The following is a 19,294-nucleotide window of genomic DNA, read 5'->3' as shown; positions in this document are numbered from 1 at the left end:
CCATAGAAAACACCAGCTGCTGCCTATCCAGCTTCTGCCAATCTGCATTTGTTTGCAAGGAAATTGAACTGTCACTGGTCTAGGTGGCATGTGACATTGTGGTGTGTGCATGAGAAACCTGGAGGAGGCCTAAAGAACAGAATTAGATGATTTCTGTAGTTGGGAATTTTCTTTTGCTTTCTACTGAATAACTAAAAGGAAAGTGAAAGGGAAGAACCACTTTGTGTAATTAATTGAGTTGGTTTAGATGCATAAAATTTGAAAGTAATTAAAAAAAACTGCATCTTATGAAGCTCTTCACCCAGCTCACTGAAGTCTGTGTTCTTCCACAAAGAGCATGCTAGTGGTAATGTGTTGATGGAAGCTTCTGTATTTAGTTTGGGAAGACAGTCCAAGAGAAGAGCTTCAAGCTTACCAAGATCTCAAGAGATGTTTCTACAAATTTCCCACTATGTAAGCAAGTTTTTCCCCAAGTAAACAGGATTCTTTCCCTTTATCCAGCAGCACCGTCTTTCTTAATTTTATCAGCTGCATACCTATTTATAAAACTAAAAGGTAATAGAAAAATAAAATAAAGATCAGATGAGGAGACCACAGTGGAATAAATAAGCTTCAGGGAGCAGCAAAGGTGGGGGCTGGGCATTCTGTTTTTTATCTAGCTTCTCACTTTTTTTTTTTTTTAGTAACAAGAGTAACTGTAGTTGTTTCCAATTTTTTATTCTTTCACTTTTTGCTTTTCTTCTTGTAATAACTTAGCTTTTATTCTCCAAATTCCATTATACTTTTCCATGTTTTGTTGTTGCTTTTTTTTTTTTTTTTTAAATGGATCTTTGCTTTAAAGCTTTGTAGCTAAAGCAGGTAGGATTCTTTTGGGAGTGTTATCTTGTTGTGTTTTGTTTTGTTTTTTAATTTAGGTCTAAGACTGCACTTACTAAATCCTGTTCATTCAAGTTCCCAATGCTAAGTATTTGAGTTTGCTTGGGAAAGAAATAACTACTTTGTTTTACTTGATCTGTTATGCTGCATTTCTCAAGGCAGATGAGATGAACACCCAAAGTGAACTTTTCTTACCTGAAATGACTGGAGGTAGTAACTATCTTCAGAAAACTAGACTTTCTAGACACAGAACAACAGAGTGGCCTGACAGTGAGAAATAGCTCAATCCAAAATATCAAAATCCAAAGGGTAATAAGAACTTAACCCAGACACTTAACTGTCTGATTTACAGTGCGACTTCTCAATCAATTAATATTCTGAAACCAGTTCAACTTTATCAGTTAAAAATCTAACTGAAGTTAGGAGGAGAAGAAAGAATATGCAGGTCAATTAACATTTGAATGTATTGATATTGCTTAAAGCTTTCTTTATGTAGCCTCTATCCGAACACATCCATTCACAGTGCTGCCCTTTCTTTAACTAAAGTAATTTCTCCCAGAGTGCAGATAAGGATTTTTCAAGAGGCACAACAGATAAGTCAGACAATCCTGTAAGTGCTAGAAGTCTAAAAAGGGGTAATTCTCACCCTCCTGGTAACAAAAGTGTGCATGCTTGTTATATTGAAGACTTCCTGTGAGCCATTTAAAACTTGTTTTCGTTTTTCTTCTGCTCTCTACTGATGCTGCAATCAGCCCTGTTTGCAAAAACATCAACCATACCACACCCAATAGCAAGTTCACACATTTGTGCTTGCAGGCAGATGTTTGCCTGCTCACTGTCCCCATCCAGGGCTCCACATAGTGTATTCTTGCAGTACAGCAATGTCATTTGTCACTGGCCTTCCCTTGCCATGTGACAGAGCCAGCAGCACAGATAAAATGCTGACACCCAGAGTCTGTGCTGGAGATCCAGTGTAATGGATTCACAGCCTACAAAGAGGGGGAGCTTACTGCTCCTCACACATCAGGGCCCTCTCTGCTCCTAGCAGCACGTGGTGGCCATGGTCACCCCCAGGGCCACACTCTTTCCTCAGGCTTTTGAAATCTTCGTGGCTTTAATTTTTCCTGACAGCACATCATGGCAAGGTTTCCCCTTGTGAGCTCCTTGAAGCCCAACTTGTACCTCCAAGGTACAAGGGTGACACAAATCTTGCTTAGAATTACTAAAACCTGGTGCACAAACAAGGGGTTTCCTAGGCTGGATATTAGGAAAGGCTTATCTGAAAGAGTGGTTGGGTACTGGAACCAGGCTGCCCATGGAGATGGTGGAGTGACTGGAGGTATTCAAGAAACATGTAGATATGGTATGTAGGGAAATGGTTTAGTGGGCAATGTTGGTATTTGGATGGTGGTTGGATGGTCTTAGAAGTTTTTTCCAACCTTGGTGATTCTATGATTCTAAAGATAAGTTCCCAGAAGGTGTAGATTATTCCCAGTCTTTCTAAATATGTATATTTGCAGATGCATGAAGACACTTAAAATGCGAATACAATTTCTCAAAAATTACTCATTAGAGAGGACTGTCTGAAAATAAGATACTCCTAAGGTCTGTGGGCTCTGTAGCTTGTTGCACATCTGAGTCAAAAGTTCATTGCATGTTTTATTCTTCAGATCATTTATATCTTCTTTCATATTATTTTAAATTTAGAAAGCTTTTATGGTATGGCTAACACACAAGAACATCAAAAGCTTCCATCTGATTTCCAAGTAGGTGGATGTGTCACAGGCTGGGCCTATCCACTACCTTTCACTTCATTCCTCATATTCTGAGCTGTGACCAGATCAAAGAGAGGGTGGTTTTGTTCCATTTTGCTTTTATCTCAAGGCAGCTCTGCCAGTCGTTAAGTGCAGCTAGGTACTTTGTGACAAGGCAAGTTCTCTTTTCAGGTTACATTGTATTGGCAATGATAAACCATTTTGGCTTCCTTTATATGTGTGTCACAGGTAGTAACCTTTTTTCAGTACATCAGATAATCCTTAATTGCAAATAAAAATAAATAAAATAAAAAGCAACACAGGGCTGTAAAAGCATCCCCTTTGGAAAGGTTTACTCCTAAACTTAAAAAGGGAATGACCTTCTTTCTCCTCTCAGACATACTTTCTAGTAAACTATAATCTTATCTCCAAGATGGATTAACGTACAGTAAAATAATCTTTTTTTCTCAGTACTTTAGTTGCTTTAGGTAGATAAAATAAAGCCTTGTGTTTAGTAGTTTGATATGTTTTCATATGTAGGGAGTTCAGAAATAAGAAACCTGGGCTCAATCTTCCATGGGCTTTCATTTAAATCTTATACTAATCAGTGACTATACTAATCCTTACTAGGATATGGAAATTTCTCTATGTCAAAAGTGTAGAGCAAGAATAAAGTAATATGTTGGTGAAATTCTCTGAAGCCAGAAAGCCAGAGGAGAGCATGAAGACATTGTGAACAGACCCAGACTAGAGTAACTTCTCTTCAGCAAGTAATACTTCAGTTATATTCACAGAGTCCCAAACAAAATTCCCTTTCCAGAACAAATAGCTAACCATTTATTGGGAAATGTTGTCTGCTAACTACCTGATAAATACATGTTGTTTCACTTTACACTTTGCTATCAATTACAAGCACTTCTTGTTAGGTTCCAACAAAGAGGATGAAAGATCTCTACCTTCAGCATCCTAACAGTCAAAGTCATTCCAGAACTATTTAGAGTCTCTCAGATTTTAGTTTCTTTATCTAGTAACTAGAATAGTTGGAATTCTAGTTGTCAGGGAGTTATTACCTGAAAGAGGCACAACCTGTGGGCTTGACTGCCCACTGTTATGAAACTGTAAAATACAAATGTCAGTGAAGAAAAAACAGCTTACAGCTGAAAGATTTATTGAATAGTCTTATTTGTTGTTCCCTCCAATATTCCTAATATATTTACCTGAAACAAAGTTTTTAGATGCACTTAGAGCCAAGACTCTTTAACTTCTCATTTGCATGCCAACAATAACCAGCAGAAGTTTGAAAACCTGTTTTATGTGAGACTGAGTTCCTGATCAAAGGGTTCCATCTAACCCTAATTGAATTGAATCTCAGAATATCTATTGCTGAAAAGTATTCTCAGAGTTTAACAGACACAGAATACAGCTTTATCTGCAAGCCTAATTTTGCATAAGAAGGTATCAGCCAAAGTTGATTGAAGAGTTGGTGACTGTAGTTAAGAAATAATTCTTAAGCTTTGACCTCTTAAATATCTTAACTGCTGTGCAAGATAAAACTAGCATTGTTTATCTTAATTTTTAATATTAGCTGACTGAGGTTCTTAAATGTTTCCAGTACCTGTTAATCCAGGAGAACAACTGGAGAATAAGCAGTAGTTGTTAACAAGGTCCTGACTCAGAAGTACTGTGAATTATGTTATAGCTCTCTATTTGAAGCAAAGGCCATGGTGGACTGCATGTCCTAGATACTCCGAAGGCTGTCCTGTCCAATTCCTCCTTCAAGGAACGTCTTGAGCTATTTTTCCTAGGTAAAGTATTTGAGAGACAGACAAAAAGTGTAAGAGCCAATCAGTAGCATAGATCCATGCAAAATACTCGGTGTATAGATGACTTTCCATACTTTGTTTTCTTCATTGTTCTGGAATGACTTTCAGGCCCCTAAGATCAGGAGATTCCAACTTTGCGACCTGATTGTCATCTTTTCTACTGTCCTTCTAAAATCACCAGTCAAGACAGATTGTTGGAAAACTTACAATCTATAAGTTCATATCAGCTTCCATATCAAGAAAACTCAGCTTTTGTTCACTAACTGAACTGGTTTTTGCAATTTGTTCAACTTAATGATTCAAATGGTATCCCACTTGAACTGAAGATAATCCATATGTGATGACTTACTACACTCATCACTGTAACAGTACATTGGTTACCTGCTTGTGTTCACAGGCTCAGTTTGAATCAAGCTGTCCAGGGCAACAAACTAAGTGTTGCAGCAATTCATTTGAGAGCTATGCAACTTTAAGAAATGAGGAAATAACAAGTATGTGTTAGATATCCCCTAATTTATCACAATTTTTACTTACAAAATTAAATGGCTTCAGGAATTTGAATAAGCAAATCTAGATAAGCTTTTGTTTCAGTTCAGCTACATGGGAAAACACGTTTTCTCCTTTTTTGTTCTTTTCAGAATAATGCCATAACTTTATTTTCATAGAGTTATGAATGTCAGAGATTAACAATGAGCAACATTCAGATTTAAATCTACAGAATGGGCCAAACCAAAAATCTATCTCTATCAAGCCATACATACCAGAAGAAAAACAACAGATTCTTGCATGCATTTCTCCTGAAGGACTGCCAAGACTGTTCAAAAAGGACACAAACACCTGCAAGCAACTATTCTTCCCAAACTAGAACTAAACCATTTAAATATCCTCTCATTCTTTTCATTCCTCATTACTTTTCATTTATAGGCGCTGCCAGGTGCCAGCTGGGGCACAAAACAGAAACAGTCAACTGTAGAAGATGGTTATTTGTGATATTTCAAGCATGACCAGAAACTGAATTTATTAGGGAGGAAAGGGAAAAACAAATGACAGAAAAAAGCAGAGGATCTGAGATCTTCAGTCAACATTTGCAGATTTAATGAATTTCATTATATCACCCAGGTTTCCTCATAGATGTAGTGCCTTATGGCATTAAATTGCTTTAAGTATTTTTGCTGGGCACTGTTTTTCAACATCTATAAACAATTTAATATTATTATTTTTAATATCAGTACTTAGCGTTATATCTTTTTGCTGTAAATTAATAGTGTGAGCTTTGAATTAAAATTACACATGTTAGTAAATTACTTTTCAGTTCTCATTTTTTTTATTAGTTGAGAATCTAAAAGAAGTAGGTTGAATTGCTCTTCAAGGAAAGTCATGCAAATATTTAGGTTCTAGGAGTACCCTTTGTGTATCAGAGCCATGACATTATCTTCTAAATCCAATTTTCTTTGAAAAAGTTATTTTAATATTTAAGAGCTCCAATTGCCAAAGACAGAGATGGAATGTAGCTTTTCTTCTTTTTATTTTTAACCAAAGCTTGACTTGTTACTCAACCTTCTGCATATTATGGTTTCAAGTTTAAAGAAAGCTTTAAATAATGGCAGGAAAACTTTGTTTTTATTTGTCTTTGTAAGCAAAGACTCCAACATTTGTCTGGTAGTCTAGCTTTCTATCAAAGATGAGATAGGCAAGACGATGAGATTGGCATAGACAATTTATGATGAAAAGAGTAGAAAGCAAAATTTTTAAAAGTCCTTTTTGCTTCTTTATTGGCTGAGATGAAACTTTCATCTTGGCTGTAATGCAGGATACCTTAATTTAGGTAACAAGACAAACATAAACTGTATGAAGAAACTAAAAAAAAAAAAAAAAATCAATAGGAGCTTTTTAAAGATGCTCAGCCTTCTATTAGGTTTGACTATAAAAATCAGGCTTTGCAATAAATTGTATCAGTGCTCCTTGAAATTGCCTTCATTTCAGTAACGTTTTTCCCTAAATGAAAAGGGTAAGAGGCATTAGAAACTGATACCTGCTGAATAAAAAACAAAAATGGGATATTAACTTTAAATTGACCTGATTACAAATTGACCTGATTACAAAATGAGGTCAGTGCAGCTGATGAGTAAAAACTACATTTGATTCCAGATATCAGTTCATGTAAGTACTGGAGTACTGAGGTCACGAGCTTTCACAGCTGAGAGTTGGAGCTACTCCAATGGCTTTTCAGATTCTGAGGCTGAATTTGAATTTTGAATTTGTCATGTTCCCTTCCTCCCCCCATTACATATTCAGCATTGTATTAGGTAAACGTCCATCAATAAAAATGACTCTTTTAAATGGGAAAATGTTCCCCGTATTGCTGTGGAATATTGTAAAGTCAGCTCTGAACAATGAGCTAATATTGAAATATTCTAACCTATCAGTTTAGCCAATTGTGTCCTTTCTTGATGAATTTGCTTAGACTGATGATTTAAACCACACTGAACTGTATAAAGGAGAAGGATAACACATCATGACAAAAAGCTCAGTTAAAAAGGAAGGAAACCTTCATACACAAACAATTTTAGCAACTGAACTACTTACTGTGTATACATAAAGCATTTTTGATGCATGAAAAATTATTGCTTACATTTCCTGTATTTTTCTTGATTTGTATTATTCAACTACATGGTAATCTTAATGCCGGTTTTTAACATTTTACAGGAAGCTTCAAAAGATGGTACACGATATCAAGAAAAATGAAAGTGGGATAATAAACAAATTCAAAAAGTAAGTTTGAAATGTTACTCCTAGTTTTCTCTGTTGGCAAAAGTCAGATTAATGTGCTATAACATTGTACTAGTGGTGATGGGACCATATTATGCTAGAAGGATATATTTCAGTGTATGTAAAGAAATTCATTCCATACTGTGACATGCAGTATGTCATCATTATTAAAAGCTTCCCACAGTAACTGTAGAACTGGCCTCCAAAGGAAGGTTGTGTTGTAGCACTGAAAAACAGTATTTAGATAAAACGCATTTTTGTTGTCTGTGTTTTGAGAATTATTGTAGCTTTTCCTTAGGCCACTGTTTAAGTTACCTGCTGCAGTTAAGGTTTAATTGAAGTTCTGCCTTGAACCAACTGATCAGGCATCATAGAATTCCCATAAAAATGTTATGTTCTCCCGTATATCAGTCACCTAGAACAACAATCGCCTAAATTACCTAACATCCTTATCTCAGTAGGAAGTGCTAAACGGCATAAATACTGATGTCATGTAACCAGAAGTATCATAAAATATACTTGTCTTATATGTAGAAATTCCAGTAATTCTGCATCCTTGTCAGATGAATACCCCATTCACTGTTTCCAGTCAAACATCTATTTAAGCTGTTTAGCACACTTAATGCAAAACTCATTTGCACTGAACTTCCACTTTAATGTGATTTCCTCATTCAAATGTCTTTATTCACATGAGCCATTGAGTACTAAGGACTTCTAAAAGTTTATTAGTACATAGTATCTACAGTGCTCCAGGATGACCACATTAAATTCTAGACATGCAGTTCTCATACATAAAAGACAGGTATAAATATTTCTTAAAACTGCTCTTAGAGTGATCATGATAGTTCAGTTTGAGGAGGAGAACAAACATGATTTTAACAATTTTAGATACATATGAGGCAGTTGGGATTAGCCCAGTTTGGCTGTGCAAGAGCTCTGGAAAGCTGTTGGTGTCTATGGGGCATCTGCTCTCCTAAGCAGAGGAGGTGGGATGTGCTTCCAGGAGCAGCACTCAGTCCCCCCAAACAGAAGCCTTAGGTTGCAAGCCTCCTTAAGGCCTCTACCTCAGCTCTGCCTCTGTCCACAGGCATGCTCTGATTGTTACACTAGATATATCAGTAAGATTCTTGAGACATCTTTCCCTCTCATTACTTATCCTCTTTTGTTCATTTCAATCACTGTCATGCGGTGTGAATTCTTGATTGTCTTTAGCTGCCTGGACACGAATTCTGCTGTTCATCAGTACTTCTGACTATACGTCCTTCTCCTTTTACTCTCAGGGAAGGACAAGGGAAAAATAACAAGAACAAATGTAGCTGAAGCTGGGAAGGTCAGAGGTGCCATTGTTAAATGCCAGATACAAGGTAGCTGGCATAATGCTACAATTCTTTGATTCTCTCAAGATTAAAAAAAAAAAAAAAAAATCCATGAAAAGAACAGACTTAAAAACTCTTAATGTATGACTGCAGCACAAAGCTCAGATTCCACATCTTCCAGCTGTGAGAATACAAATTAAGACTATATATATATATATATATATTCAAGATTATTTATATATATATATAAATATATATATATATATTTATTATATAATAAATATAAATATAATATATAATTAATAATTATATAAATATAATAATATAATAAATATAAATATATATATTTATATATATATTTATATAGTGTAGAGGATTCAAGATTATTTTTATATATATATATATATAAATATATATTTATATATATATATATAAATAATTCAAGATTATTTTTATATATATATATATATAAATATATATTTATATATATATATATATAAATAATCTTGAATCCTCTACACTGCATCTGAGTCCTATTAATCCCGTCTGCAATTATGAAATTCAAAACTTACTATAAAAAAGAATCTCACATTTGCACATGACTTAAGAACTCAAATCTTTAACCCAGTGCATAATGAGACTTAGAATAAAGCCATGATTTGATAACACTGATAAGGGTATGTATAAAGAGACACCAAGCTTTGCAGAACAAAAATTGGCTGTGTTCCTCCTGTGTGCCCTTTGGGGGATTTTTTAGTTTTAATAGATGATTTTTCTATTAAAAATAAATAAATAAAAGCTGTGGCCATCCAGTTTATCACTTCCTCTATGTCAATTATATGATTTTTTCATTACATGTCAAAGACACAAATGTGACTGAAGCAGGAAAAATAGTATTAAAAACTGCTTTAAAAATGCAGATTTGGACTTTGTCTATGAACTGGAAAAACATAAATTGCTTTGGCTCAAGTTCAAACCTTAGTAGTGGAGAAAACTTGGAAGAAGTCAAGCACTGTACTTAGTTATTGCAAACCCAAAGCTGCCATTGGCAACACATACACTGTAAGTCTTTGCTTTTGAATTGGGAAGAACAAGTAGTCTTGAAAGCTGACTAATTTATTAATGACATTTGTTGAGACACTTCTGAAATCTCAGTTGACTCTTGATGGTGGAGAGAGGTAAATAGAAGTTCCTGCGTCAAAATTCTCACGCTGCAATCTAGTTTGGCTCTAAGATGCAGGGGAACAGGAGTCCACCTGTCTACCATGGATGTCTACCATCCACACTGCTTAAAGTTTTGTGGGAAGCTGCCTGAACAGATGTGGTAACAAGGAAAAAAAAACTGCAGATAATTCCTTCATTGCTTAGAAGGTCCTGTTGTTTATTCCCCAGTCAAACTTGAAGTGTTCTGACAGCAGCAATACAAATATTGCTCACAGGCCGCCATTCACCTGCTTGCCCTGTTTACGATACTGGAGCCCCAGCTGCTGAGTAGATCATGATGTCAAAGAGGATTACTATGTTCAAGCTGAAGAAGAAGCAATAGGTTTTAGCCAAAGTTGAATAAAGAATGGGGCACGTGGCAATACAATTTTTGTAAGTTCTAGCTGGAATAAAACCCTATGAAGCGGGTAGGCTCTGTGCTAACAGCAGGAGAAGTGAAGGGCTCTTGTAAATGAGCAGTCTGTAGTCACTTCTTATTAGCAGGGGGAGTGAGCAAATACACCAGTGAGTAATTAAGTCTGAAGGAGAATTTAGTCCTTTACATAAAGCGCTACTGCTATGTATATTTTGTTGCTTTTCTGATTGTAGTTTGTAAGAAAGCGTTGTTAGAGCAAAAAAAACCCCAAACTTTTACTACAGACAACTTTTAAATTCTTCATGCAATACAGGGAAACACAAAATGTGTGATTAACTTGAAGCATGTTTAAATAATACTTGCCATTCCCAGAGGATTCCTTACATGAGTAAAATTAAGCATGTGCCTATATGCTTTGCTGGATCGATCTTGGCATGCTGCAAAGGGCAAATCTCAGAATATATTTTGCTCTCAAAATAATTTATTTGCTAAAAGTCAGTGTGCAGTCCAATCTGCTTTTGTGTGAGTAGCATTCAGACCCAATTAAATGAAATGCCTCAAATGCTATCCAGTTATTTGTTGAAGTTAATGTAGTAATATACTAAGATGTTACATTGGTTTTAAAACATCCATTAACATACTGTCAAAAATGCAATTGGATTTTAAGGAGATCTTTGGAAATGAAATTTTTCATATGTATTTCAAATTCTGTAGATGATAATTTATTTCCCTAAAATTCAATAGAAAATACTGGCCCTATTATGCTCTATGGAAACTTGAATTAATTGTTTTCTATTAAAGCCTGCGCAGAGATGGTCTACCATCTGTAACTGAAGTGCAGACCTGGGTACCACCAGAATATTTCATTTGGAAATTGCATTTACTATAACTTGTTATTACTGTTACAAGATACGTTAGGAAATCGTCCTCTTTTCTACTTAAAAATGTATTTTCACGTGGATGGCTTTTGGTTCTCTCAGTCCTTTGTTAAATTCAGAGGAACAGGACAGAGTGAGTCAATTGCTGCTCTGCAAGCATCTGTGTATAAATGCATCAGTATCTGAAATAGGAAGGTGTCAGCTCCTTGGCGTAGGGATTCTCTTCTCAGCTTGCACTGTGGTTTGCTCAGTGGGTGAAATGATGGCTCACATGAAGCAAAGCTCCAGTTGACTTCAAAGGAAATCTAGGTTTCAGTTCTGGCACTTAATAATCCATTCTGGTTTGATGGGAATAATCTAAATGGATATGAGTTTGAAATGATTCTAACACGTACAGATGTGGCTGTGAACTACCTCAGCGTTGTGACAGAAACATGATTTCTTCTCTTCTATTGACATTCAGGTTCCAAAATGAACAAGTGGCCTTAATTTGCAAAACTGGGAAAGATACTTGGGATCGGTATGCTAATTCAGATCTGCACAATGGCATGTTAGGTTGCTGAGACACACAGCTCTGTTCTGTGCTTTGTATGCTTTTGTTGTAACATATTTACATTTTCTGTCAGGGTCATTGCCAGGATTTGCAGGGCCTGGGACACAATGCTGAAGTTTTTGCTTAGCAGTTTGAAAATATATAATGTGGCTTAGGCCAAATGCTTCACGCTCTGGCCAAGAGAGCCTCTTACTTGCTTTAGTTCCATTATTTTTCAAGCATCCACTGTCTCTGAACAACTCAGGATAGACACATCACTAGTACTTGACTAGATTTTGATCTGCCCTCTTGAAGACTCAAGATCTGCCCTGGCAGTGGCCCTGGATTTTTCATTCTAACATGCCTGTGCTAACCTGGACAAACACAGCAGCAGTGCTGTTGAGAATGCTTTCTCCTAGACTGTTTGTACACTAAGTTTATTTGTGCTATGGGAAGCTAAAGACTAGAAGGAAGAAGAGGTCTTCAAATAGTTTAGTAATGAGCAAAAATGGATAAATACTCTGAAATAATGTGCTGGGTTCCTATATATATATTATTATTATATATATTATATTTATATATATTATATATAATATATTATTATTAATATTATATATTATATATATAATATGTGTGTATATATATACATTTTAATTATATTTTTATTATACACATATATACACTATATATAAGAAATATAATATATAAATATATTATATATATTATATAATATATGAATATATATAATATATGAATATATATGAATATAACATATTTATTAATTTTTTTTAGCTTTAGTAGTGACTATACCATTCACTCATTGATTCATACATGAGCATTTTTTGTGACCATCTGAGCATGAAAGTCTCACAAATTCAACACAACAGCCAAAACTCTTCTGATAAAAGATAGTAAGAGTTTTGTACGCGGATGCATTAGTGCTGGTGTGCCACCACCCCAAGTTAATGTGGTCATCTGGTCATTGACACATAGGCACCATGCTTGAGACTTAAATATTGACTGTTAAATCTCTCAGTAAAGTAAAATTTATAGACATTGCATTGCTCAGAGGTCACAAGAAAACATTAAGTTCTTTATGGAGGTTGGTGATTTGTAAATTTGTCTGTTTTTGCATATGTGTAACATCAAAGAAATTCCTTGTTGGGGTGTGATTAAAGAACAATTAAAGCCACTGAGGAAGATGTAGTAATATGGTGAGGTCTCATCAGGGAAGCTGTCTGTGTTCAGAAATCTCTGTGAAGAGTTCTTTTAATGTAAATTGTATTGTTTTACTCTGCTACAAAAAGCAGAGTTGTTTTTGCTTCAGATACATCAGTCTGACCTCTAACATCATACCTGCATCATCTGTTTTGATTGTGAACAAGAATTCTTTATTTATTTATTTATTTTAGGGTAATGCTAGAACACTAATGAAATAATTGATATACAGACTATGTAATCTGTTTTTTTCTCTGGGCGGCTGCAATTGAGCAAACACAAATAGACATATATACATATGTATAGCCACAAAAATCCTTTCAGCACTTCTACAAACTATATTTTGAGTCCCTTGATACTGCAAATACCATTGTAATAGTATTTACCTAAACAGGAGCATAACACCATAATGTAATAGCAAGTGGAAACAGAATCGGATTCTGGCCCTGAGAGATCTGGTATATGTTTTAAAACCAGTCAGAAAATAAAGTTCATGCACAGTGGTATTTGTAGAACATAGCTGAAGAGTAATCACCACTTTCTTATGCCTTAGTCTTAGGAAACTGTGAGCTTAAACAGATTTTGATCTCAAGATAGGTGTCGAATGCATGCACATCTTTGTTATCAGTTTCTGCCTGGAAATGGAGAGGATTGTGAGTGGTCAAGGAAGCTGTTCTTTTAAAACATGTTCTTAGGAAAAGAATCTCAGATTAGATTCTAATTTCTTATCTGTTTCTAGCTTCTCAAAGCATTCTCCTGTAGCTGTTTGCTAAGCATCTCTGACAATAATCTGTATTTCTGCAGGTATCTTTTGTTACTGGCTTTCTTTGTGTGCCTGGCTAATATTTCTTTCTAGTGAATATTGCTTATTAGATCTTAACTTCAATTATTATCATTTACAGGCTAAAAAAAAAACCTCCTCCAAGACTACCACAAAGGGATTATGCTTCAGGTAAGTCTGGATTACTGGGAATTTAAACTGCATGTCTGTGTATACTTGGTACCTATATACCTAACAGCATCTCAGTTATACATTTCCAGCATACTGTTACCAATAGCCCTGAAAGTAGCTCACACATAAAATGAGAGACAAGAAAGGCATGAGAAGTTTTCCCAATATGAGTTAAAAGTAACAAGCTCTTTGAAAACTGGCATTTATCAGGTTTCTACATGTAGGCTGCTCTATAGATAGAAGAGAATTCAGAACCAGTTTGTCTCTAACAGAAACAGTAATGTAAAAGTAAATGGGGGGGAAACTAACTAACAGCAGAATTTCTTGGTACTATTAATGTGATACATGAACCATTTAAGAAAATGTCACTTCTTTTTTTAATTGAATATGTAGGTTTTGGGTTGCTTTTTTTTTTTTCTATCTATGCTTAAGATAAACATTTATGTTCACTATTCTACCTCCTTAAGTAACTCTATGCTTGGTTTAGAACATGCAGACAATGAAGAGGAACAATGGTCAGATGACTTTGTAAGTACATCTCTTGGGGTAGTGTAGGAGGTTACTGTAGCTACAAGTTCAGCACAAGCAATAATAAATATTTAGTTTTGAGTCATCTGATTCTGGTTTAACTTACACAAGATAACCTTTCAGTAGTGTTATTACATCTGCATTATTTATTCTCTCGGCTACCTTAGTTTTTTTCATGTTCAACTTAGTTACATGTGAGAAATGCTGTCAGGGATAGCTATGAACTAATGAATGAATATTGTTAATGCGACTGACTTCTCAAACTGAACAATTTTGAAACTAGGATCTTGTACTCTAAAGAGGACTTTTCTTTCTAAAAATGAGATTTTTATGATAAAATTTTAGAGCGTGTTAGAATGCAGCAAGTCATGGTCCTCTGCCACATAAAGTAATTGCCATACCATACAAGTGTCACCCTGAGGTGACCTATCTCCTTCCTGAGAGGGGGAACAGGCTGAAATGCCTACTTGTTTAGAGAGGATAACTTGACCTTTCAGGGATGTGTTCTCATAATTTAGTTAATTGCACTCCTGCAAGGATATTTGTGTCATATTCCGCTATGAAGTGGTAAGTGTGTTACGAAGTGAGAAATAGGAAGTTCTGTCTTTCTAGGACAGTGATTATGAAAATCCAGATGGTCACTCTGACTCTGAGATGTATGTGGTCCCCAGTGAGGAGAATCCTGATGACAGCTATGAACCACCTCCAAGTGAACAGGAAAAAAAGATTCCCTCCTCATTCCCTATTTCTAGAGGTGAATATGCAGGTAGGTATGGAAAAGTTGGCTACATCAGCTTGATAATTGCTTATTTACTAGTACAAAGAGAGAAGTAGCTTCAAGTGGGCCACCCTATACTTTCAGTAGAAGTTTGCTTTTAATTCTGACAATCAGATCTTGAGCTTTCAGATGATATGATTTCTTATTACAGCATGAAACAGGTTAGTACTGCTGCTAGAAATGCTTAGAGTTGTAATATAACATCCTAGAGAATTCGGTAAGCATCTAATAACCACAGAACTCAAGCAAAAGTATGAGAAATGTCACCAAGTTAACTCCTTGCTCCTTTGCATTTTTAGTGTGAGAGTTCATTTTGAAGATTAAAAACATAAGACTTAACCTGAGACCATACTTAATCCTTATTGCAGTCATTCCAAAATCAGTTTAAGAAAAAAAAAAAGCAGCCCAAATATTCATTCTGTATTTTCCTTCAAGATTATTGCTGAGGATAAATATCTTGAAAAAACAGGATGAAGCAAAGTTTAACTTAAACCAATCTATCATAAAAGCTTTTGTTCTTTGTACTTGGATTTTTTTCATAAGCAGGTGGCACAGACATGAATGAAAGTGACCTTTTGTTGGGCAGATTTGGACCATTAGGAAAATAAGCATCAGCATGATGGCTGCTGTTCAGACTGCTATTGGATACAGAAAAATGACCAAAGTTCTGTAATGCCACATATGGACTTCCAGAAGCTCATAAACAATCCACCTTCGTATTCTTTGTGTAGGAGAGATTTCTAAAATGACACTGTAGAGGACCTGGCATAATTTGTTTCAGTCCTACCCTTTGCTGTCTTATTTCCTGTATGTCAGATAAGTTCTTTCGCACTTTTTTTCACTAGCTGGCACAGGATATGCTAACTAATAAACCATAACGCCTGGCCACCACTTTTTCCCCAAGAGTTATGCAGTTGTTTGTACAACAGTCAATGTCTAGGAAGACTGCAACCTGCTCTGGAGCACTGGATCGCTACCCAGAGGAATAAATGGGACCACTTGGTACATGGATCTCACTGTCAGGACCTGCAGACGCTCAGGTCTGCCTTTTTCCCTAGTTGCAACCACAGTACAGACTTATTTGCATAGGTAGCAAAATACTGTCTAGAGGCTAATGAGCAATTTTGACTAAAATTATTTTTCTTCCATATTTAAAAGACAATCGCAACAGTCACCATCAGCTTCCTCCCATCAACAAACCTCTTCCAAGCACACCCAGTTCAGCCTTGCCCAGACCAAATAAACCATCCAAGCCATCCCTGCCATCTCCTGCTGCAAAACCAAAATTACCACCGAAGCCAAGGGAGTGCAGTGATGATGAGGTAACGTTTATGTGTATGTGTGCACAAACATATTCTGACAGTTTAAATGACTGACCCTAGTAGACTACATTGCAATGCCAAAGGCTGGTGTCCTTATTAGCCTCTGTGGTACAAAATATTTGATACATCACAAACAGTGATCTGTAAGTGCCATGCAGGTTATTAGTGGATAACTGTCCACAAGCTGCAGGCAATGAGGGGAGAGGACAACCTCAAACACTACTCTGGGACCAAAGGGAAGTGAGGGCTTTATCAACCAGTCCAGAACTGGGATTGTTTGCTAAAGGGTTTTCAGTCTTGGGAATCCTATCCGTAAATAATGATAGCAGCAGTCACTGTGTAATAGCAGATGCTGTGAGCAACAGTTCACTAATGTAATGGAAGTTTAACTGGTAGACTTTTTTTGTCCTGTGTTTCTTATAGGATAATTACATTGTGCCAGTCGACAATGATGATAACTATATTGAACCCACAGAAAGCAGCACACCGCTACCTGTAAAACGTGAGTTTTAGACATTTAAGCTAATTGTTTATTACTTTGTTAGAAACAACGGTGGGGGGGAAAAAAATGAATCACATTTATGGTTGTTTCTAGCATTCAGGGAGTGGAGGTGCAGCTGTTAAAGAACTTGCAAAGAGGCAGTTGGTTCCTTTGGCCTGTGATAAGGTGCAGAACTTGTGTATAATTCTTGCTCTCTTACTCAGTGAGTTCAAAGTCCATCCCTGGTACAATCAGGAAGCTTTTCATGGTGTGTGATCTCTCTCCTTAACCAAGGGAGCCACAGCATTAAAATTCTGTCAGCTGAAGTGCCAAGGGAAACAAGAACAAGCCTTTTTAGATCTGCAGTAAATAAAGACACTTTGATTAATTTTCTACTTCTGTATTTTAAGTATATTTAGCTGGAGAGTTAAATTATCACAGTCCAAAGGTGAAAGTAAACAGAAGAGTGCTTAATTCTGCTCTCTGACATAAATGGCAGTATCAAACCTATTTATCAAGGCATGAATACTGAGCGATGTTTCCCTTTTAAAATGAGAACTGTATCCTGCCTCAGTTAATTTGTTCAGGGCCATCATTTGCACCTGCTTAGTGTCTGTTCTTATTGTAATAGTAACTTATTTCTAAATTACATATGCATATGTGTATCTTTACACATACACACGGGTATCTTTATATATGTGTATATATATATATATATATATATATATAGACACACAAGTATGTGTATATATAATGTAAATTATATTTTCAGCTCCTGTGAACAGATTTATGAAGCCACCCACAAAATCAGCTCTCCCTACTCCTACAAAGCTCTCTCTTGCTTCTGACATGCAAGGTATGTGGAGTTTGTATTGGTGTTGAAACAAAATAACCAAAGGCTGAGAAATATTAAGTTATGATTGATGTATTCCCAACAGAAACCATGTAACACACATCAAAAATTAAAAAAAAAAAAAAAAAAATTCCCTTTCTATTTTTCAGTGCTCCACCACTTGCCTGGGTTAGATGGTAAATCTGCTTTAAGCACGAATAAAACTAGAACAAGTCATTTGCCCCAACCTAATTTATTCTTAGACTTCTGTCTAAAGGAACACAAATTGATCAATACGGCAAAAACAGTTATAGGATTTGGAATGCTATTACTCTCATTTCACCAGAGGAAACAAGATTCAATATTTTAAAATCACATCAAGATTCAATATGAGAAAAATTCTGTGTAGGCTGATGTGTTGTGTGCCCTGTGATTACAATGTTCCTGTCTAAGTTCTGTAAAGAGCAATTTACTTGGAAAAAGGGGAAAAAAGAAGCAAATTTAAGAATCATGTTTGCTTTTGTAAGTGTGTGCATGCTTGCTTAGCTTTGCTCACTGAAGTTGTTTTGTATCCTTGAATATGTCAGTAATTGCTTGGCATCGAACAGAATGCATTCAAGTCGTAAACTATAAAAGTTTCTTACAAATGACCTGAGGATTTGTGGCATGCTTCTTAGACATTTTAAATGCTATTTTCTATGTTAGACTTTCTATAAATCAGTTAAGCAACAGCCAACTGCAGACAGATGTTTCTAAAAAAAAAAAATAAAACATCTCCCCCTGGTGGGAACATGGATACTTTTCAGAGCAATAAAAGCAATGAGGATTGACATAAAACTGAATTTCCATTGAATAATGGGGTATAAGTAAGGACAATGATGATTTTCTTTTAGTACCTGTGAATTACAATACTTCTGTAGGATGGAGCTCAAGGATGGACATGCAACAGAAATGAATGTCTGGATTTCATGATTTACCTGATCTCTTCCTCCCTGAGTCAGGGAAAGGCTAAACTCTATCACAGGTGTGATAACACACCTTTCCAAACTATCTCAGGCTTGCAAGAAATGGGATTTGTCTTGCTTTTTGAGAGGCTGGGGTGGGGGGGATTTAGTAAGGGTGGAGAAAAGGCTCTTTTATACAGTGACTGTTTATCCCACTTTCTGGGACTCTTCCCGTAGTTCTCTGTTATTTCAGGAGCAGCAGGGCTGTGGCTGCCTGAGGGTTTAGGAGACAGAACCAGGAGGCAGGGACAAGTTCCCCAAGTTACTTTTCCAGACACAAAATAGAGTTGATAAAAATTGTTCAGTTTTTCTGGTAACGTGTAGTGTACTTTTGCTAACCAAAGGACTTGATTTTTCTTCCCTGTCCTATAGAAGTGTACGAGGTTCCTGAAGAAGAGGTAAGATTTTCCTGTAGTTTGATTCTTGTACCCTGTGGGCAACATGTGGTTGTAGAGCATATGTGCATATAAAATCAGTCTTTGAAAGGGGGAAAATGAGCAAATCTGTTTTCACTTCGCACTTTGACGCTTCCTTCACAGAAAAGTTTGCAAACCAATTCAAAATGTCTGCCAAACAGAATAATTGGGAAGGGGTTGAAATTTCTAGTCCTATGTGATAGCAATTGGATCTGGGAAGCAGCAGCTTAAGAGAA

At 36.0% G+C, this 19,294-nt stretch overlaps 2 protein-coding genes across 6 annotated transcripts in view; one reads left to right on the top strand and one right to left on the bottom strand.

Annotated features, from left to right (window-relative positions):
• Positions 1-19,294, top strand: part of BLNK (B cell linker) — a 93,842-nt gene that overhangs the window by 59,833 nt on the left and 14,715 nt on the right. For 3 of the 5 annotated variants that reach the window (XM_048945801.1, XM_048945803.1, XM_048945805.1), the window contains 9 exons: positions 7,160-7,225; positions 11,459-11,515; positions 13,648-13,697; positions 14,185-14,225; positions 14,838-14,991; positions 16,162-16,325; positions 16,749-16,827; positions 17,579-17,662; positions 19,015-19,040. In XM_048945801.1, the coding sequence (XP_048801758.1) occupies positions 7,160-7,225; positions 11,459-11,515; positions 13,648-13,697; positions 14,185-14,225; positions 14,838-14,991; positions 16,162-16,325; positions 16,749-16,827; positions 17,579-17,662; positions 19,015-19,040 (721 nt within the window). The remainder of the gene's footprint in view (positions 1-7,159; positions 7,226-11,458; positions 11,516-13,647; positions 13,698-14,184; positions 14,226-14,837; positions 14,992-16,161; positions 16,326-16,748; positions 16,828-17,578; positions 17,663-19,014; positions 19,041-19,294) is intronic. The other 2 variants (XM_048945802.1, XM_048945804.1) reach the window with 1 other exon arrangement.
• Positions 1-19,294, bottom strand: part of DNTT (DNA nucleotidylexotransferase) — a 267,418-nt gene that overhangs the window by 236,538 nt on the left and 11,586 nt on the right. The gene's annotated exons all lie outside the window — the stretch shown is intronic.

This window comes from Lagopus muta, chromosome 5 (assembly GCF_023343835.1).
Source record: "Lagopus muta isolate bLagMut1 chromosome 5, bLagMut1 primary, whole genome shotgun sequence".
Classification (NCBI taxonomy): domain Eukaryota; kingdom Metazoa; phylum Chordata; class Aves; order Galliformes; family Phasianidae; genus Lagopus; species Lagopus muta.
Note: the sequence above shows the minus strand (reverse complement) of the source record. Positions and strands in the feature narration are given on the sequence as shown.